Source organism: Euprymna scolopes, chromosome 2 (assembly GCF_053919585.1).
Source record: "Euprymna scolopes isolate OS-2025 chromosome 2, ASM5391958v1, whole genome shotgun sequence".
NCBI classification, from domain to species: domain Eukaryota; kingdom Metazoa; phylum Mollusca; class Cephalopoda; order Sepiida; family Sepiolidae; genus Euprymna; species Euprymna scolopes.
The window spans coordinates 17266516-17289731 of record NC_136483.1 but is presented as its reverse complement, the minus strand read 5'-3'; the positions used below and the strand labels follow the sequence as shown (position 1 = coordinate 17289731).

The window sequence follows — 23216 nt, the reverse complement described above, 5'->3', positions numbered from 1 at the left end:
CCATGAACAATATATTTATTTACAGAATGTTGTTTGGCAGAAACAACACAACCTTTTCTTTTTTTAATTCATTCTCATTTTTCTTTATTATTTTTTAAAAATTAATATTCAATAAGTTCTGTTTCATTGTACATTTTAATTTTTTTTCTCTTTTTCAATGCAAGTTTGTTTTAATGTTTTTGTAAAAAGCTCTCATTCATTATCGACAGTTTGATTGCTTGACAAATGTTACTTGGTCTGACCTCATGTGTGACGTCATTTTCAGCTGATTGGGCCCACTATTACGAAGGTTACTTTCGGACTCCCTAACGAATAGAGTCGGAATGTGCCAAGGTTTTCTTCGCCTCCTATGAAATATTACAGCCATACTGGAGTGCGATAAAAATTAAAATTGTCACTGTTTAGAAAGATTTTTTCTTCGCAATTAGCCTTTGCTCTTGTTTAAAAGCATCCGGAGTCCAAACAATTTGGACCAATCAAATCGAATCTTTAAAACTTCTCTTCGTTACAGCGGCAACTTTGAACGTTTACTGCCGTTTCCTAGCAACGCCCAAAAGAGCTGAAAGCTGATTGGTTTAATTAGATTGACTTAGCAACGAACCAGACGCGTGAAATGCATGAAATAGATTTTTAATCTGCAGTAAAGTAAAGTGAATTGTAATCAAATTTGGGCTACAACTTATACTAGTTGCAAACGTAAATAGGGGACATTCTTGTAGTATTATTTTTACTGATTTTTTTTTTATTTGTATATTCGATATGCTTTTCTCACATGATTGTTACGGGAAATTTTCTTTTTTGTTTTTTAGTAAAAAGATTTTTTAAGTTCTAAACATTCTACTGTTTTTAATTTTTAGTTTTTTTTTAAATAATTTAATTATTTATTTTATCTCTATCTAAAATATATTATATGATATTTTAGTTTATATGTATATTTTTTTATAGCAGTTGTATAGTGATAATTAAGCTTTAATAATGAAAGAAGAAAATTAGACTACTACGGATAGAAAATCAATACTTTGATTAATAAAACAGCTAATTATTTCTTGAACTTCTATCAAATCCTCGCATCCAGCTGTTAAAAAGTCGATTTGTTTATACCAAGGAGTCATGTCCGAGGGATTAACACTGCCGGCCGTTACTGTGGTTGGGGCTGAAACTGGAAAGGTTCTTCTCCAGAAATATCAACAAACAGAGCAACAAAGGTAAGATTTTTATTTATTTTATTTTGTCTCAGGTGTTAACCGGAAATGACTTTTTGCCACTGTTCGTTTGTTATTCCGGTATTCTAGTATTCTCTTATTCCGTTGTATAATTAATGTTGAGAGGACAATTTTTTTTTATTTCCAAACAATGTCAGACAATTCCAGAGTTTTTTTTGTTTTTTATTTTAAATTTTTTAAAAATAACTGTTAAAACTTATTTGCAAAATTTTTATTGTTTATTCTTTTATTTTTTACGAAAGTTTATTTCGTAAAAATAAGTTCGTTTTTTAAATCATATTTTCATATAATGACGACTTTTATTTTCAAATTTTCTTTTCTTAGAGAGATTGACAATCAGATTGTTCAATGAACAATGTTATTTGAAAAAAAAGTCATTCATTTTTAGAATGCTTTTTGAATGCCTGTAATTTATTTCGAAATTCCAATTATTTTATAAAATATAAAAAAATATTTTAATTAAATAAATGTTCAGATAATGAATGTTTTGTGTTTTTGTTTTACGTTTGTGTGTTTGTTTTGTCGTTTACGAAAAATTATGCGAAACTTCAACATTTTCGGAGAAATTCTTTGAGAACTTCTTGAATTGTCTCCTGTTCTGAGCAAAAATCTTCAAAAATTTAGGAAAAAAAAAAAAGTTGTCCTCAAAAACAAGTACAAAAGTTGTTACGTAGATATTCATCCGAATTTAGGAAAACTCGTCCCCGGAAAACTCGTACCCGGAAAACTCGTCCCCTTTTGCTAGGTAGGAAAACTAGTCCATTATTAAATAAATATCGATTGAAAACACATTTTATGACCGTTCTAAAAGAAGATATTGTCTTTAAAAGAGAATACACATCCCATAATATTTAAAAATATATTTTTATTTGTTTACTGTTGTTTTAAATAAATTAAATTAATTTTTCTAAGTTTTCGTTTTCTACCTAGCTTTGAAAGTTTTTGGTCTTTCAACTTATTTTAAAGAGTTTAATTTAGTTAAAAAAAAAAGAAAAAAAAGGAATGTCGAGTGTTACTTATGAACAAAAAATGTCCGACATAGGAGGATTACGTCACGTCTTAGGAGGATAATTGCTCAAAAATAGAAAATTAAAGAAAATATTAAGGTAGGTATAGTTTTAAAACGAGCCCCCCCCCCTCTAAAAGAAAATAAATTTGTATATTTTTAGGTAATAATGCACATCTCATAATATTTTTTTTTTAAATATTTTTACATGTTTATTGTTTTAAAAAAATTAAATTGATTTTTCTAAGTTTTCATTTTCTACCTAGCTTTGTAAGTTTTTGGTGTTTAACTTATTTTAAAGAGTTTATTTAATTAAAAAGAAATAACAAGTAATGTCAGACTCGACATTACTTAGTAAATAATTTTTAACAAAAAAATGTCCGAAAATTAAAGAAAATACTGAGGTAGATATAGTTTTAAAACGATCCTCCCCCACCTCCAAAAGAAAATAAATTTGTATATTTTTAAGTACTGCACAAGTGCCCCCGAAATGACTTTTAACGATACCCTCCCCTCCCCATGTTAAGTATGGCTTTCGAAATAATAACGTTATTATTTCAGCGCGGTACCAAAATTACATAAGACCGTGTCTTCTTTTTCAAGAATTATTTAAACTGAATTAATTCTTCTAAATAAAATAATTGCTTTCTTTGATAATACGTGTTTTCTTTCTTTATTTTTGTTTCGTAACGACACAAAAAGTGTTAAAACTAGAGTATTTTTTAAAATAAATATTTGGTTTTATTTTTCGTATCTTGACTCCGTGGTCAAGTTTATTTTTTTTAAGCAAGAGTTAAAAATAATTTTTAAAAATATTATGGGGGTGCATCATGGGGGTCTCATTTAAAAACAATATCTCCTTCAAGAACGGTAATAAAATGTGTTTTCAATCGATATTTATTCAATAAGGGACCAGTTTTCTTACCTAGTAAAAAGGGGGGGGGTACGAGTTTTCCGGGTACAAGTTTTCCGGGTACGAGTTTTCCAGGTACGGGTTTTCCGGAGACAAGTTTTCCCGGGACGAGTTTTCCGGGCACCTACATCCTGTAGGCTTTGTTTGATAGGAAGAAAAATGAGCTACCGGAATTTGGTTCTGACAAAACTTCATTAAAATATGTCAAGTTTATTCATGCAATTTCATCAGCGTGACAGAAAGATTTATGTAGAAAAAAATGTGTTGCATCAATAGATGCGTGTACTCAAAACATGGTTTGAGTCTACGTCATTTGTTGAGATAGTTTTACTCTTCAGTGTCCAAAATGAAACTGTTTAACCTCTTTTCTGCACATATGGCTTGATGCAGCATTTGTCTGAATTAAAAAAAAACAACATTTGAAGCCAATCAAATGCTTTTCTCTGAATTTATCTAATTTGCCATTTAATCCACCCTGAATGCATAAAAGCCAGATTTTCACAAAAATGTGTAAAGTGTCGGCAAGACGACGTATATTTGAAAACACACTCGTTGCCGTGAATGTCTTGTTTAAGTAGCCCGCTCTCGCCTCTCATGCAAGCGGGCGAGTCTACTACTATGGGGGTGTGATGCCAAGACCACTCCGATCTTGTAATTGGGTGTCTTGGGTTCGATCCCACCTCTAAACACCCTCCCCCTTCCAAGGTCACAAGATACTCGCATTGTGATCCAATGTTTTGAGGCTCTGGAGTAGTCGTGCGACATGCCCTATGTCTGTAGGGATAGGTTCCTGGGTGGTCGCATCACCTTTCTGCTACGACACACCGGTTGGTCTTCCTCAACCTCCATCATCCCAGAGGATGCTGTGTAATCCACCTCCATCTGTTCTGACAGAGTGTCGGATGTTTTGGGCTGGTGTTGGTCCATATCTGTGGTGGACCATTTTCCTGGTATTTCAGGCCCTGTTGGGTTGTCTATGATATCCAACATTCCTGGGGGCTCCTCAGGTATCGAGTGACAAGGGGTATCTACCACTGGGTTTAATCTTTGGAGGAATCTGCGATTGCGATGGGTTACCTGGTTACTTCCATCAATGCGTACATTATACTGCCGGTTACCCAGCATTTCCATCCACCACCCTTCCCGTCTTTGCCCATCAGCACGGGTGTAGACCAACTTGGTTTTGGACCTGCACAGTTTCCCCGATTTTCGGTTCCTGAAGCGTGTGACTTTTTATATTGTATTCCCTTTCATTCCACAAGTATATTTTGTCATCGCTGTTTCCCTATACTGACTGATTTCTCTCTAGTGTTTATGGATTCGATATCGGTCCAGGAGCATTGGGATGGTCCTTTATCACGCGACCATAGAGCATCATTGCTGGGGATATATGTAGATCTTGTAACGGAGTGTTACAATGAGTCAGTAGGGACCTAGCTACCTGGTCATGGCATTGGCGACCGCAACTGTCCATGCTATCAATAAGTATTCTTTTAGTTGTTTTAACGGCCAATTCTGCTCCTCCGTTGCTTTGAGGGTAATATGCCGATGATTTTCTTTTCCTTATGCCTCAGTTATTTAGACACCAGTTATATTCACTGGAGTCAAACGGTGGTTCGGCATTGGTTGACAGTTTCTCCGGGATGCCGTACGTGCAGAACCAGTTTCATAGAGTGTCACATGTGGCCTTGGCATTCCCGGACAACATCAGAGTGACTTCTACCCATCCGATGTATCTATCTGCATATACTGGGAAGTTCTCTTGTAAATCGAAAAGTCCATCACAGTCTTCTGAAATCGGAACTTGGGGTTTGAGGGTGGCATTATGGGTTCTCTGGGTTGTGACAGGGCAATTACATTGCATACTTTGCACTGGGCCTGGGTCTGACCAATGCTCGTGTCCAGTCCTGGCCAAAACAGCCATTATCTGGCATTTGCCAACATTCAATTGATGCCTTAATGCACTGAATGGAGCGATTCCAGTACCTCCGCACGTAGTTTTCTGGGTATGAGAATTTATTTTCCATTATCGTCACCCCTTCCAAGCAATATAATTCCTCTTTCTTATGCCAAAACCGGCAGATTGTCTCCAGCAGTTTATGCCGAGATTTAGGGAAACTATTTTGCATGAATTCGGCGAGGGTACGATATTTCTCGTCAGTAGCAGCTGTAGCCACAATCCTGCCCCATGTTATTGCCCTTAATTTGGAGTCCTGCTCAAGGTGGTGTTAAATGACGCTCTTATGGCACTATCCATGGTTTGTGCGATGTCCTTTTCATTTGCTTCCTCCTAGCTTAACGTTACTGGGTATCTCGGTGTACAGTCTCGTGCCACATTGAGTTTGCCAGGGAGATACTTTATTCAAAATTTGTACATCAAGGACCGTTCTTTGAAGTTGAACAGTCTTGGGTTCTTTATATCCTCCAGAGCTTTGTCTGAAAAGATCTTCACCAAGGGCTTATGGTCCACAATGACTAACAGCTTTGGATATCCCAAAACGAACATACAGCATGCTTCCAGTCCGTAGACTGGTGTGTATCTGGACTCTGTGTCATTAGTAAATCGGGAGCTGGCCAGGACTAATCACCAGTGATCCTCACCACACTTCGGTCCAGCTTCAATGGCACAGTTGCAGTGCTTCTGGAAAAGAAAATACTCCAAGCCTGTCCTACTGAAGTCTGTCGACAAACAAGTTGGTCTGTTCACTTCGAAGGTTCTTACACTGTTCTTGGTCTCTTCTGTGATCCTTCTTTTCAACTCTTCGAAGATTCGATTGAGGATGCTGTCCCAGTAGAACTTTCAATTTTTTGTCTTCAGCAGCTCCCGGAACAGGGCCATTTCTTCAGCCTGAGAAAAAGCATAGGCTACCTGGTTTACCATTCCAAACCCCAGGATCTTATGTCAGTTATATTTTTTGGTATCGGAAAATTCTGTATTGCTTCAGTCATTTTTTTTTATGAGTTTTATCCCATCTTCCGTTATCAAGAACCCGGCAAATCCCACCTCTTCTTCTGTGAAATGAAATTTCTGGGAGTTGAATATGATACCATTTTGCTGCAGTTATTTATGTACTTCATAGTATGCGAAAATGATGTTTCAATAGAGTTGTCCTATAGTATTGTGTTGTTTATACAACTTGTTTTCCTGGGCATATCTACAGTGATATTGTCGAACCTGCGTGTATATGCATCTCTTGATGCTTGAATTCCTTGTGGTGCCTGAAGATAATGGTATCTACCCCATTCCATGATGAAGGTAGTTGCATCTCTTGTCGATGGGGAGAGGGTTAGGCTATGATAGTCATTTCATGCATCCAAGACGGTTTTTCTAGTTTTTGTAGGCACCAGCGATGCCTGATTGAAAGGAGACGGTTTCTTGTAGGGTAGCAGCAATTCGTCCTTTTTTGGTGCAACTACCATCTGGAGCACCATGTTGTAGGTGTACCCACTGGTACAGGTTCTATTATGCCCAATGCCACGTCTTGGTTAAGGTCCTCCTTGACTCTTTTTTTCCAATGGTGTGGGACCGAGATTGGGGTGTGAACAGCTGAGGGTTTGGCCCTGGGGATAAACGTGATGTCCATGGGTTTTCCTTTCATCGCCTGCAGTCGTTGATGTAGGCATACATCGAATTTACTGGACTCAAAATGCTCCTTCATCCATCGTTCCAATCAGGGTCTGTTTTCTTCCATAGGGGCAAAAGGAATATTGTCTGGCTTAGGTGGGACATTAGTTCTTTGTGGGCACCCACATGGTTCCTTTCCGCTATCGATAGTTGCCACATTCTGCTTTGAAGTTGGATCTAAAAAGTTCTCTGGTACCAAACCAAGGTCTTTTCAGGCTGACTTGGACAGGCAGAAATCTGATGTATTTTTTGATGCATATATAATTTTTATATATATATAATCTGATATGTTTCCCAAAATCCTACTCTGATTTTAGCAAATATCACGCCTTTTATGTTTAGTAGGTTTTCTGTGATTCCCCGAATTTGGTGACTGGTCGGTATTAGATATTTGTTTGTAAACTTCAAAATTTTTTGGATTTCTGGTCCGTGAGAGCATGTCTGTGCCTCAGTGTTTGCAATCGCATAAATCCGGTGAGTGTGGAGGCCAGCTGGTCCAATAGAGATGCATTTGAATTCCACATGGGCCTCTGAAATTAGAGTTATCTCTACTGTCAAGGTTGGTACCTCTTCGGAACTTATTTTTATTCCAAATAAAGTGCGGCACGGCCTTTGGTTTTGTCAGGTTGGCTTCACATCTCCTTTTTATTTGTCCATCTTGACAAATCATCTGGTTAAGACCCTTTATGTGTCTTAAGGTGGTGAGAGTTCTGAATTCTGCTCCGACCACTCCCGCTGTAGATCTGTTGCTGGACCCCTGCTTTGGTTTTCGGCAAACCTTTTTTAATGTCTGGTCAAGGATTCAGTGTCTCTCAGAGTTGATACGGTCTGGTCTCCCAAGGCCACTGCCTGCGGTCCGACCTCTTTATGCTCATTGTAGTAGGATATACACTACTGTGGAGATGGAGGGTAGATTTGTCTTTGGTCTCTAAGCTGATAAGCCTGTTGAATTTTTCTTCCAGCGTTGTGTCGCAGCCTAAAACAGTACCTTGCTTTGATGCTCCAGGTTTGCCAACCCTGCCACCATTTATCCTGTTATCATATCGTTGGAGTAGCTGACTTTCCGACCACATCCTATTCTGTTCGGACAAGTTGCTGAAAAGTCGCAGAATTTTGTGACTGATCGAAGTCTGGCCACGAAGTCCATAATCGATTTCCCCTCCTTCTGCCTTATAGAGTGGAATTCTTGCTGGTACACTTCTTTTTGTAGGCTTCTGACGGCTACAAGCTTTATGTGCTGTAACAGCTGTTTCTACCATGTTGAACAACAGCCTGTGTACTTTTGGGGCAAAGGCAGTTTTTAGTTTGTTTCTTAATGCTGTTGACTCCGCCAACCCACACATCTCCTTGTATCTATTCTAGGAGTCAATGAATATCGCCCAGTCACTATCACTTGAGTCCAGTTCTATGGTATGTCTGTCTGGTCTCCTTGTAAGTGACTTGCATGGCTGTCCTCTGTCTCTTCGCAGGGCGATGTTTTCTTGCTGTAGCTCTAGGATCCATTGAAGTAATGTCTGCAGTGTTTGTTCGTCCATATTCCAACGTTGTTTGAAGCAGGTTTCCTATATCAGCGACGCCATGTAAAGTGTCGGTAAGATGACGTATATTTGAAAGCACACTCATTGCCATGAATATCTTGTTTAAGTAGTCCTCTCTCACCTCTCATACACGCGGATGAGTCTACTTCTATGGGGGTGTGACGCCAAGACCACTCCAGTCTTGTAACTGAGCGTCTTGGGTTCAATTCCACCTTTACATCATGCTAACATTTGCTTTACAACAGACATTTCTACACACACACGCACACACAGAGTAATACACATATGCTCGCAGACACTAACACCATATACACACACAACTCATTAATTATTTCACATTGTCGTCTGTTCATAAAAAACGAATGTATAAACTTATTCATTTGAATAATCCTAACATTTCTCACTGAACTTTCTGCAGTGAAAACAAATGAACATTAACACTTATTATTGACTTTTAATCGATATTTCAGATAACGATATTATCCGACCTCGGTTTTACGCTTGGCAGAATGAAAGAAAGCAATCAGAAATTACAACAGGCTAACTTTTAAACTTCAACGTAAATTTTATCAAAGTAAAAAGATCCAAATTGCAAAAAAGTGCCATCTTTAGCTTTCTGCTGATCAGACCTGGTAACACCCGTAAGAGTAGTAGTTCATGATTTTTCTTCACGTTTGCAGGATTCAAGTCTCTATACTGTTCGAAGAATAGTTGCAACAAGTTGATGAGTTAAGTGATGCATTCCAAGGATGAATGCAGCGAGTTCGGTAGTCATCATGGAGTTCACTGTAAATAGCCGTCCGAATGGGGGGCAAGGGGCAGATCAAAATGTAGACCTTAAAATCGTCTCAGAGAGATGTTCTATAAGTAATGATGAAAGTCAATCAAATCGTAGAGCATAAAAATGTGCGAAGAATATAATATTTTATCCGACATAAGGGCATTGGTGTTTGCAAATGATAATAACATTTTGTCTTACGTCAGGGCATTAAAACATCTGAAAGAGACAAAAGGATTTGAGGCTCCATGCCTCAAATAAAGAGGTGAGTTTCCACGTCCATTCAACTTGCTGTCTTTATGAAAACTGCTGCAGCCTGAAACATAAAAATAGTGCCAAAAATACAACTCAGCAGTTAATAACAACAGTCAATCTGATAGGTTCAAACAAAATCGTGGGCGGTCAAACCAACCAATGAGGAGCCTACTTATTTTTGCAGAATTTCTCACAGGACTCTCAAAATATAAATAAACATTTTAGGTTTACCTATCTTTGTAAACTGCCTTTATCAAACATGTATAAAATATCTCGATTTTAATCATATAATTGCTACATTACCTCCTGCTTTGGCTCATAGCTGATAAAAAAAAGGTACAGTACATGACTGTAGGAGCATCTCTACTTATATATAAAAAGACACTTTGTGTATGTGTATGTGTGTGTGTGTGTGTTCCCTATGGACTCTAAAACGGCTGAACTGATTTGTATGAAATTTAACACAAATATACTTTATATGCCCGGAAGTGTTCTTAGATAGGTTTTGTATTGAAATGCATCTGTTTAGTATCTAAAATCGTTAATTGATAATCGAAAAATCCGATTAAAGAAAGAACAGTCCGATTTTGTACAAAGATAACACCTTATAAGGCCTAATATCACAAGTACATTTTGAGAAGTTTTATCACCTCACAAGCAGAAGGAGATTGTGTATAAAATCAACAGCAGGTTCTTTGATAAGACAGGGCACTACAAAATGAATGTTTCTGTTTAGAACACAATTGAATCATGATACTTGACTTTTGCATTTTAAGCTTTAATTCAAGCCATTATGTAAAAAATAATTTAATAAAATCAACAGTAGATTCTCTACATTGCAACAACATAGGCTACAATGTATTATGGACTAAGTCACTGTGGGAGGGCATGTGAAGTTTACTCCTGATGAACCATGGTGAGTCCCCAACTAGAGTAGGCAATCAATCGATTTGATTGAAAAATGGACAATTTCACTGATTTTGATGACAATAGAAGTATGGTGTGGAACATTCGTTGATCTTCATTCAATCCCGGGCAACGTCGCATCTCTCTGCTAGTAGTAGAATAAATTTAAGAAGCATGAAAATTACAACAAGAAGCAAATATCATTTTCAAAAGATGCAATTATGAAACCGCGCCGGTATGTCGCGTCATCCAGTAAGCCCTTCTTCAGTGCGTTGGTGGAATCGTCTTTGCTGCAATGTCCACAAGGCCAGATCTTCTGTGATCGTCTAGAGATTTCGTCTTCGGAGATACCGGGTGCTCGTTGACGGAAGCAGTTTCACAATTAAAAAAAATAATAATGAAAACATCAGCACATCAAAGAATTTTGAATAACAAAGACTCCGGAGATTGGGTTATATAGAATGTATTAAAAGAAAACCATAAAAGAAATATATACAAACACATGTACAGTTTGGAGTATGAATTTGTAAGCAAGCATTTAAACTTCTAAGTGGGGCTTCCACTTGCTGGAATTCACAAGTCTATTAACTTAACCCTTTTTAGTTATCGGGCAATAGGCGAGGGGGGGGGAGAGAGAGAGGAGAGGAGAGATGAGGTGGCTGGACTCTCGGACTTGCTCTGTTTATCTCCGAGTTCCCAGACTCTCGCTTCTGCTTCTAAATCTGTATCTGTATCTGTTTTAATTCTGACTTTCTTGGTCTTTATATAGTAGAGCGCTGGGCGGGGCGACAATTACCAATTCCTTCCCGACCAATCAGAATGCTCAATAACCAAATCGTCTGATTCTCTCTCATTGGATAATTTGACTGATGACAAAAATTGGCCACCTCCCACAATCCAAGAATAATTCTAACTCCTCTCCGACCAATCAAAAACGCCCGATGGAAAATAACCAGTTTTCTCTCATTGGATAATTCGGAAACTGCGTAATACGCGATAACCGCGTTGGTAAGAAAACTGCGTCCAGCAAAAAAAATGCTTCGTGAATTCTGCCCTTAGATGTGACACTTGTCATTATCAAAGGAAATGAACGATTTATTATTCTGTTAACATCTCGACAAAATATGTTATTGAAAATTGTCGGGTGGCAAAAAAAATCTCTTGATCTAAATTTCAAATATGCGATTCGGCTTGAGAATGAAAACACTAGGAAGGTCATTTTGGGTTCAAATGGTTTTATCAGAGTCACACCAAATCATTTAATATTTGATTCGAAAAAAACATTCTTTGAAGCCGACAAATGCGTGTGTGAAATTTTAGCTCCAAAGAAATTATTTATCTTTGTTTTGATCTTGTCACAAATATATTCTGTGACGCCAACAAATGCAGTGTCCTTGAATTTGTCACCATCGTTGCACCGAAATCGACCTCGGTTCAACATTCTGAACTCGGGTTCAATTAATATTTTGGATTCATTTCTCTTATCCTCAGTTTTATCAAAGGAAAAAAATATTTCCCTTTTTGCACTGGATATGACTGTATCGGAATTTGTCACCATCGCTCGACTTGAAAACAAAACGTATGTTTTTTGAAATTATCATTCTGTCCATTTTGACTAGATCATTATTATTGTTTCGCTTTAAAGAAAATAGAGAGAAAAAAAAATACTTTGGCAGAATTGAAGCCAGCAAGGTTCTCTGGTAGTGCCCGGCACAAGATATTAATATTTATCTTTTAGTTAACCAGTGTTGCCCAGAATAAAATCTTAACATCTATCTTTCGATTACCCGATATTGCCCGGGATAAAATATTAACGTTAAATAAAAGCGTCACATCGACCCTAATGGTCTGATGCTGCTTTTCTTTGGTGTTACACAATTATAAATGGAAAATATGATAATTCAGACACAGTTTCCAATGTAGTAACTTTTTAAATTTTTGTAGCGATGGATCAGATTGGCAGGAGCAGTCAGCCGTGATGCAGTGTCTTTTGAAGTGGCATTATACCAGTAGATCATCTCATCACTGAAAAGCGTTTCTTTTCAGCAATCTTTTTATGCTCTAATGGCACCTCTTCGTGATAACATTATCTGAGGTGCACAAAGCAAAATTATATGTTTCTGAATTTCAAGATGTTTCTACTGGCTGAAACATTTTCAACTTTATATATATATATATATATATTGTAAGAATATCTCTATGTATCTATCTATCTATCTATTATATAAAAGGAACTTTTCTGTGTGTGTGTGTGTGTGTGTGTGTGTGTGTGTGTGTGTGTGTGTGTGTGTGTGTGTGTGTGTGTGTGTATTCGTTCCCTTATGGATTTGAAAACGGCTGGGTCGATTTTTATGAAATTTCACACAAAAGTACTTTATGTGCCTGACAGTGTTCTTAGATAGATTTTGTATTGGAATGTTTTCAATAAGTATCGATAATCAATAATCGAAATAATCTGAAGTGATTTTAACCAAATTTAACACCTTATACAGTCTAAAATCACAAGTGCATTTGAGAAGTGTTATTATCGCACAAGTCAAAAGGCCTAAGGTAACATCAGCAGTAAGTTCTTTGATATAATGGGTGCATTAGAACGCAATGTAAACATGATACTTTTGCATTTTAAAACTTTAATGCAAGCCATTATATATATATAATTTTATAAAATCAACAGTAGTTTCTCTACAGTTCAATGTAGACTACAATATATTGTGGACTAAGTCTCTACAGAAAGGCATATGAAGCTTCCTCCTGGTGCACAACTAGAGCAGGCAATCAATCAGTTTGATTGAAAAATGGTCGATTTCACCGATTACGATGACAATAAAAATATAGAAATGTGAAACATTCGTTGACCATTATTCAATCCCGAACAATGTCAGGTCTTCCTGCTTGACATTATATAAAAAGAGAAGATGGTCTAAAGTGATATTGTGTTTATTTCGATATAATCGTCTCATCAGCACAATGAAAACGAGAGGGTAATACGAAAATAACGATGAATATTCAACGTTGGGGGAAATCAGATTCAGGTCTAATTCATGGGCAACTAAAAAAAAAAAGCGATAGAGGATTCTCAAGTATTTAATTTATAAAGATTAGGGGTGTATTAAGGATTTGAATAGAAGGGAGGGTTATTATTGATAATTTAAATGATTGTGAATCATCTAACATTGTTTTTTTCTAGTTGTCTACCATTCTTCTCTGTCCATAAAAACAGATAATTTCTTTTTTCCCTCCATATGTAGTTTTTTTTTTTTTTACATGGAGTTCACCACTTATCAAAGCCAATGGCCACTCAGGGATAAGGGTTATTGTGTGTACAGTAATCAAAGGGATAGTGTAGCAATAGTATTGGAGAATTGGTAAGGTGTCATTACTTAGGGGGGGGGCGGTTCATCAGGAATTTGTGTTGGACTTGAAGACATCCAGGTTGAAGTCAGGAGGGAAACAGGCAAGCGGAACAGAGTTCCACAGGTGTGCAGTTCTAAGAAAGAAGCTTTGTTTATGGTATCTACGTTTTGATTTAAGCACAGATAGGGAGTAGGGAAAATTATTGACGGTGGTTTCAGCTAGTTGGGTGTTTTTTGAGAAAGATTGGCGAGGGGGGACCAGAGAATGGAGCTCAGACGAACACCTGCCATGGAAATAACGATAGAACAATGATAGGCTCGCTACGTCTCTTCTGTGGGAAAGAGGTTACAGGGTAGAGAAAAGGGCATCCCCACCAAGCCACAGATTCTATTTTGTACTCTGTCAAGGCTGTTTTTTGCAGCCCCTGCCCAGATGTGGCAGCAGTACTCCATCTTTGGACGTACTTGGCTCTTATATAGATAGAGAATTGCATCATTAGTGAGATATCTTCTGGAGCGGTAGAAGGATCCCACCATTTTCCCAGCGACCTTGGCCACACACTTGATGTATGTGTTCCATTTAAGATCAGGTGTAAAGGTCAAACCCAGGAGCTTATCAAAGCCTGGGGCCTCCCTTAGACAAGAGCCATCCATTTCAATTGATGCTAGATGGGGATCAAAGCGTTTATGATGTAGAGATAGGAGCTTGGTCTTAGATGCATTAAAGGTAACCAGCCACCTCTTTCTCCCCTGTACCACGCGCTCAAGATCAGAGGAGAGAGAATCAGAGAGAACATCATCATTTACGGCCTTTGATGTGTTGCCATAGATGGTCGTGTCATCAGCATAGATGTCAACGAAAGATTTTAGTATGTGTTTTGGGAGATCATTGATGTAGATCAGGAAGAGAGTTGGGCCCAGTATGGACCCCTGAGGGACTCCAGCATTAATACTGTGGGCCTCTGATTTCTGCCCATCAACAACTACTCTGAGAGAAATGACTTAATGATAGAGAAAACATTTCCAGTTATACCGTAGCTGGAAATCTTGTGAAGTAGGCCTTCATGCCAAACCTTATCGAAGGCCTTTGATATGTCGAGAGCAATTGCCCTAGAAAGGAAGCCTTTGTCGAGAGATTCGCTAATCCTATGTGATAGAACCGTTAGTACATCTGCTGTAGATCTAGCAGAGCGGAAACCATATTGAATGTCGCTAAGAAGGTTATTTCTGCTGAGGTGGTTGACTACTTCTCTATTTATTGTGGATTCCAGCAACTTACTCATGACACACAGGAGACTTATTGGTCTGTACTGAGAGGGAGATGACTTATCACCTGAATTCTTAAATACAGGGAATACTGATGAGGTTTTCCAGGGTGTTGAAAAGCACTTCTCCTTAAGGCAACGCTTAAACAGTTTTGTAAGTATGGGGGGCAAGTTCTGATCAAAGCTTTTTCAGCACTATAATTGGATGCCATCTAGGTCAGTTGCTTTACTGGAATCAAGGTTCTTGATTAGTTTGGCGACCTCGTGCACAGATATTTGTATGTTGGATAGTGTGTTGTCTGTTGTAGGAGGAAATACGAGGAGTTGATGACCTTCGTCGCAGAGGGGAGAATTAGCTGCAAAGTTCTTGGCAAATAGTTTGGCCTTGTCTGATGCTGATAAGATGATCTCAGGTCCATTGATGGTGGTTGGGATAAAACGCATGCATCTGTTCAGGATCCTGTTTGTAATTTGCCAAAACTGGTGGGAACCAAGTCGCTGCTCAGCTACTTTGGATTTGACGGATTGAGCATATAGCTCTCTTGCATTTTTTATTACTCTTTTACAGTGGTTACTGGCGGTTAGCCATACTCGACTTTTTAGTTTTTCCATGTGTTAGGGCTTTTGGGCTAGAATTGTCCATAAAGACTCGTGGCATAGTGGATGGTGTACTTGGTAAATTTCAGTTGTGAGTTACATTCTTCAGGTGATCGAAGGTCCAATCCTCGGTGTTGGTGACATGCCAAATAGAATTGCAAATTACTTAGAACGTCTAACCAAACATGACTGACAGAACACATATGTTGTCCCCATGGATGAAATAGAGCGTTCTGTTTGAAATTCTGTGCAGATTCTCAAGTTTCACGAGATAAACCTGAAGAAGGTCAAAGTAACCTTTGACCGAAATGTTGTGAAAATAACACTCAAGATGAGGACAGTTGTCTAAAAAATCCAAATAATATGAGCAAAATTGTAGTCGAACTTCTCATTTATCACAGATAACAGAAAATCTCTCATTTCAGTTGGTGAACCATGCTCACAGAATAGAGCTTCCAAGTTGTTGACGCTTCCTGTATCTTACCATTTCAGATGACACCAGACAGAAACTCATGTTCGCCCATAATTAATGAGTGATGGTTTTGCCTGTCTTCATAGTTGGGCATTTTGCTTGCCAGTTCATCAGATGAATAATAATAGTAATAATGCTGTCCATGTCTGTTCATCAAATTTAGTGGTAAAATGCAGTTCCTTTATTCTGATCAACCACAAAGGTCTGTGGAAGATGGCTTCACCAGATTAGTTGATGCTGACTCCACCCAACATCTTGATAATATTCTGCCCAAATAACATGTCAAAGCCTAATAGTTAACTGTTGACGACTAAGACATCTGATTTTATGGGGATTAACTCATTGCCAATACGATAGTTTCAACACCATGGCTGTGGATAATTTTACTATTAAGTGCTAAGACGTTGAACTTGTTGACTCTTGGAAGGGGAATCACACTTATCTAGTCACAAGATACCAGGAACATCCAGAGTTCATCAGTGCTATATATTTCTTCCTATCAATCCACACTTCAATTATAGGAAGCACCTTTCTTAGGTTGATTGAGGAGAGACTACCTTTATCTGGTTCAGCTTACATCTATGCATGTGTTTGCTAGGGAACGTCTTATTTAAGTGTGTGCATGTTTAAACTTACTTGTTGTTTCTACAGATGCCATGCATTATAACTAGGGCTGTGACAATAGAATATTCTTTTCATTCTCGGGTATATATCTGACACAGACATAGTTAATCAACCGAGAACCACATCCGTCTATATAAAAACATATCATATATAAACGGATATATACTCAAGAGTCAAAACAATGAAAAGAATATACTGTTGTCACAGCCCTAACTGGATATTTAGATTCAAACATATATGTACGTCACATCATCCTCGATTCGGTAAATTTTAGGTCAAGAGTCGTGCTGAAAATATAATTAACAAATAAATATTATTTTTACTAATATATTAGTAATATGTTAGGCGATTTGAAATAATTTTTATTATGCTTATCATGTGGTGTTACATTACACGAAATGTAGCCATAAAGAAAAAATCTTGGTTAAAAGGTTTAGCTATTCAAGGCTTTGATCAAAATATACCTCCAATGTGTATTCAAAAATATTTGCATAGATAAAATATATGTATCTAGTAAACAGCTGTATTTACTTTTTATGTTAAATAAGGTATTACTGAGATAATGGCCCCGGTGTATGATGGGAATGTGTGAGGAGAAAGTCTTAATGAAAAGAATAAACCCATTATATATGTGTGTTGTTTAGGAGAGTGAATTTTGCCGGAATTTGTATTGGAAAATACGATACTGGTTAAAAGGGAACCGTAATATCCAGAAAACTTGCACCAGATATAGGGCGTTTGTGTGAACATATTAAATTTTATGTGTCGTCTGCGTTATTGAAGCTATACTGTCTTTTTTGTAGAGGGGAAAAATCGTTATCATTTTATATTATTATTATATTATTTTATCATTATATACATATATATATATATATATATATATATATATATATATATATATAAATTTCGTGGTTAAATTTTAAATTCTGAAAAAACAACATATAGAGACATATATTCGATTTAAGAATCTATTGCTTGACAAAAGAAGGGGTTATTTTAATTTCCTTAATCCATGGATTTCAAAGGTCCATTGCACACTTAATTCAATTCTCAAACTCTATTACTCATGGGGATAATTACAATGGAATGGTATATCCACCCAATTTCGGATATACTTTGTCAACACCGGGAAAGCATTTGAACCACAGCAACTAACACACAATCAACACAACAACGAATAAGGCTGCCCGGTATACTTTTCGAAATATCAATAAGGAGCAGTACGCTTTCTCTATATGGGAATATCACTTTCTCTCATGGGCCTATTTTCTGCCCACCCGGATTTATAACCCCGAATGACATTGGACTCCTTCCGATAATGGACTACCCAGGTTGTATCAACTTCTCTTTTCGTATAATTTTCTCCATATAATTATCCACAACTCAATATCCAGAAAACTTGCACCAGATATAGGGCGTTTGTGTGAACATATTAAATTTTATGTGTCGTCTGCGTTATTGAAGCTATACTGTCGTTTTTTGCAGAGAAGATAAATCGTTATCATTTTATATTATATTATATTATCATTATATATATATATATATATATATATATATATAAGATAAGAAAAAGAAAGAAAGAAAATAGAATTAAAGATAAAACTGTTTATTGTGTACTTCTGCTTTCTGTTTATACGCGTTATACTGACAAAAACTCCCTTCTGATTAGTACTTACGTAATTTCAGTTTAATTTCAAAACTTTACATGAAAAAGAAAACTAGTTTTTACTTTGAAATAAATCTTTTTCGGAATGATTTCATTTTTAATAAAATACATTATAACCAAAATATATTTTGTAGTCTTTATTTGAATTTTTTTTCAGTATGTAATAATTTTTATAATAAAAATATATTTTTAAAATTTACATGAAAAGTAGTCTTCACGCTTAAATCTTCTAATAAAAATAATTTTTTAAGTTTTACACTTAAATGCTTTTTTAAGTTCACATGAAAAATAATCTTTACTTTGAAATGTGTTTTTAATGTCTTCTAATAAAAAAATATTTTTTAGTCTTGATACTGAAATATTTGTTTCTAATTTACATGAAAAATATTGTTTTAAAACTAAAAGTTAAAAGACTATTGTTTATTAAGATATTGAAATACATTTAAAAGTAAAGAGTATTTTTATATAAACTTTTAAAATATATTTTTAAAGTAAAAGTTAACATTTTTTGTAGAGTTTTAAAATTAAAGTGGAATTACATAAGTATTAATCAAAGGGACATTTCCTCGGTATACACCGGCAAGATTTGGGAAGCCTTCCACTAAACAGAAAGCGGAAATTAAAAAGAAAGAATTTTACTTAATATAACCAAGCAATTTATATAAACACAGTAAATATTCTCTCGATTTTTTTCTGCTGTGAACCCTAACTTGGATTGCATGCACACATAGGTACTCAGTGAGTTTCAGTTATAAGCATAATAACATGTATTTTGCCTTTAAAATGAAGTGTGGGGGAGGGGGGGGGTAAAAGTAATTTATGTGATCTGAAGAATTTGATTTTTTTAAAAAAATAAAATAAACATTTCATATTAACATTCATTCTCTATACCTGTTTTACAAATATTTTAATGGAATGTTCTCTGATGACCTCTTGTGTCTCCTCGACATACATATCTCCGACAAACCCACTTAGCAACAAAATCACACCCTTTCACTATTGAGGTCCCTAAATGCCAGAAAGTTTTCTACTCTAATAGCTTGTTCCCTCGAACAGATAGACTTTGGAATTCCCTTCCTGCTACCTGCTTCCCTGACTGTACTGATATGCAGAAGTTTAAATGTAAATCAACATCTTGTTAATCTTTCCTAGGCATGGTCCCAAATAGGAGCCCCTTACGTTCAAGTGGTGATATGCCTCGTTAGAGGCGAACCTAAGTAAAAAAAATTGTTTAATGAGAAAGTTTTTTTTCCATCTATTCTAATTATATTAGCATGAAAACAGACTGTGCTTATTTAATTTTATTATACAACATCATATTTTGAAATACCGTATATATAGCAACCTGCAAATGCATGCAGTTTTAGGTATTTCTAATTTGCATGTCTATTTTATAAACAGCTTTTAATAAATCAATATTTTGTAATATACAATTGTCATTTTATATTGCTATATTTTCTTATATATACGCAATATTTATGTTGATAGTGAAATGCCCGATGTTCGTGGGATACTGAAAACAGATACTATACTTTGATCTTAGCCAAATAATGTTTTTTTTTATATTCAGGCTTAAATGAATAAAAGGAAAATGATTTAATCCATTATTGTATTATCTTTTAATGAGGGCGGTTCCGGTTCTATTGTCATAAGACGATCTTCCAAGGGATTACCTCCTTCATTTTTAAGGAGGTGGGAGAAATTCTCCAATGTACTACATCCTTTGTTTGGGAATGTGGATAGTGTGGTATCTCTTCTATTGTCATGAAATTACCTCCCTGGGATTGCCTTCTTTTTTGGGGGGGGGGCAGATTAGGGATAGTCAAGTATCTGTTTTGTTGTCATGATATCATACATCATTACCTTCCCCTTTTATGGGGCAAACTTCCCAGGTATTATCTCCTTTTTTGGGAGGAAATAGTATATATTCATTCCTCATGATACCTTTTTTGCTATAATTATTTTCTTTGTTAGGTGCGTATGGGGTAGCATACTGCTTTGTTGTTATGATATTATTCTCCCAAACATTAACTCCTTCTTTTACGTGGGATTGGGCTTCGTTATGATACCATCCTGCCAGTCATTACCTCCGCCTCTGTTGTTTATTTACCATGAGATCACCCCCTCCCCCACCGATTAGCATAAATATGCTATTAATTAATTATTAATAAATACTAAAAATTTTGTTGATAATGCTTGGATTTTTAGTAAAATCTTTTTTTCAACGACATTCGTTTTTGAGGATTAAAAACAAACTGGTTTCACTTTTCTTGTCCAATCCTTGTATGAGTAAATGATATAATGAATGGGAGTACATTCGGGTTCCTCTTCGCAAGAATATGATTGATACAGATGAGTAGAGCATCCTGGGAGAGATGCTGGAAGATACGCCGAAAGACCAGTGCTTAAGGGTATTTCATGCTACGGCTATGAACATTCGTTTAATAAAGCAACTTAATGCATTATATTATTCAATTTCTTTAGCGAAGATTAATTAGCTCCTTCAAACAAATATAACCATTTTTGCAAAAAATATCAACAAACGTTTAAATAAAAATCATGTTTTGGTTTGTGTTCCTTGATAAACGCGCTGGTTGAGTTTGAATAAAATAAATACGTATCTATAAAGTTCAATATAAATTTCCAACAAAATAAATATCTGTTTATTTTGTAATAATGCGTTGTTTTGGCTTCAAACGTATATAATACGTATTTATTTTATTCAAACTCAACCAGCGCCTCTATCAAGGAACACAAACCCTAACGTGAATTCCGCGTGACCAACGCACCGTTCCGACATTGGAAAAGACTACTGTAAAACCAACGAACGGACTTCTACTGATTCTATGATCCAACAACAACAATGGCATGGCAAGATGAAAAAAGACATACTGATGATGAAGTGTATCTTCGAAATCTATCGATACTCCTATAAATTCGTTTTTCTTTTGTGTGATATTTTGATATTCATATTAAAACCCTCTTTTTCTATTTAATGTATTTATTTGCTTTCCCACCAAAGCAAATTAGGCACAAGGCCGTTTTTAATGTGGGCTAAAAACCAGCTCCCCTAAAAGTAGGCAAAAAGGGAGCACTCTGGTTACCAAAAATAATAATTGTCCCAGTATAGAGGATTTCCCCTCCATTGACTGGTACAAATTACCTTAAGTGCAGCATCTGCAGAACAGATGTTGTACTTATTTGCTCCCCCACCGAGCAAATTAGGCACAAGGCCGATTTTTAAAGTGAGGAGTGAAGGAAAAATGGGGACCAACTCCCCGGGGAGTAGGGGAGCTGGATAGTGACAATTGGTATGAAGGGTTGCCCCTACATTGACTAAGGTCTTATATGTGGAGTTGCCCCCACATATGGTCTTTGCTTGCAGTATCTGCTGGAACAGATACTACACTTTGATCACGGCCCGAAGGCTAAGAACAACAGAAAAAGGCAAGCCTCTTTTCTATTTAAATATTTATTTAAGAAGAAAAATCACAAATTTTACAGAATTTTAGGGTTAAAATTATATAAAACAGGCAACTAATTCTTTTTAAATGTGGCACGAGGCCAGAAAGGGTGTGGGGGGGAAGATGGGTGTCGGGGGTCGTCCACTTGTCTATTCCCTATCACTAGTTGCAATCACCACAATACCGCATTCACTCTAGGAGTTGGATCTACTTAAAGCCCCAGATGACAATATTTACAAGTTTTTTTTTTTTTTTTTTTTCTATTTATTCAAAAAGAAAAATCATTTTCTTATATATGGCTTGTGGAATTGCATTCACTAACAAAAGATCTAGCTAATTTGCATATTCTTTTAAACATTCATTTTAATTAATTCCCTATTAGTTTATTCGGTTTTCTAATGGGATAATCACCTTTAGTTAACTATTACATGTAATTATATTTATGCAGGTATTCTACATGATTTATACTTGCATAATATTTGCATAAAAAGTTTATAGTAAACACAAAATTGTTTCCATATATATTTTTGTTTAACAAATTTTGCCTACCAAACTCCTCCTAGAGGTTTTGGTCTACAGACATGAAACTTCATATATAAGGTTTTTGAATCCATGCGAAACTTCATATTTGGGTTTTAGCCCGGAAAAATCGGTGCAAAATTAAAAAAAAAAATGAAATTTGCCAGGTGAAGGTCGAACGGCGCCATTACGAATACATAACGTAGTAGCTATTGGTTCATGTTTTAATTTTTAGCCTTGCAGTAAACATGTTTTCATAGTCCAGTCATTGACAGCAGTGGCAAAATAAATCGTGAGCTGAACGTTTTGGTTTCGATTCTCGGTGGTGGCGCATGAGTCTTTTTTTTTTTTTTTTTTACTTTTAAAATCATTACTATAGATTGCATCAATTCTATCTATAAAAGTGAAAATGTCTGTCTGTCTGTCTTTTCTCTATGGTAGTTAGGAAGACTATTATACAGAAAGGCATTACTTTACATATTCACACTTTTTAATATATACATATGCACATAACCTTATGAACAGTACATATGGCCCGAGCAAAGCCGGGCGGAACTGCTAGTATATATATAAAAGTCAACGTGTCTGTGTGTGTATCTGTGTGTCTACATTTCCCTGCGCAATAACTCTGTCAATTTTAAGTCTACAGACTCGAAATTTGATATACAGGGTACTGAGATTTGGGAAAATATTTGTAATCCGTTTTCGGCCAGAAATTTGGCTATTAAGGGGGTCAAAGTTCAACCATTTGACCTTTGAAAACTACCAAACTTCTCCGACAATTTTGGGTCTACACACTTGATATTTTAGATAAAGGTTCCTTGGACATGGATCTAACTTAATAATTCGATTTGAACCCCAAACAATAAATGTTAAGGGGTCATAATAGGGGTCAAAGTTAAAAAAAAATATGACCTCTGCGGTCTCTACCAAATTACTCAGGCAATTTCTGATCTAAACATTTGAAATTTTGCATAAAGAGTATTCAGAGATAGGGCAAGATTTTAATTGG

The 23216-nt window shown here is 36.2% G+C and overlaps 1 protein-coding gene across 1 annotated transcript in view; it reads left to right on the top strand.

Annotated features, from left to right (window-relative positions):
• Positions 1 to 329: 329 nt before the first annotated feature.
• The window catches only part of LOC145289182 (cilia- and flagella-associated protein 337-like), a 1233457-nt gene continuing 1210570 nt past the window's right edge, over positions 330 to 23216 (top strand). Inside the window, exon 1 of the mRNA XM_080136389.1 lies at positions 330 to 1205. Within this exon, the coding sequence (XP_079992515.1) occupies positions 1111 to 1205 (95 nt within the window). The 5' untranslated portion in view covers positions 330 to 1110. The remainder of the gene's footprint in view (positions 1206 to 23216) is intronic.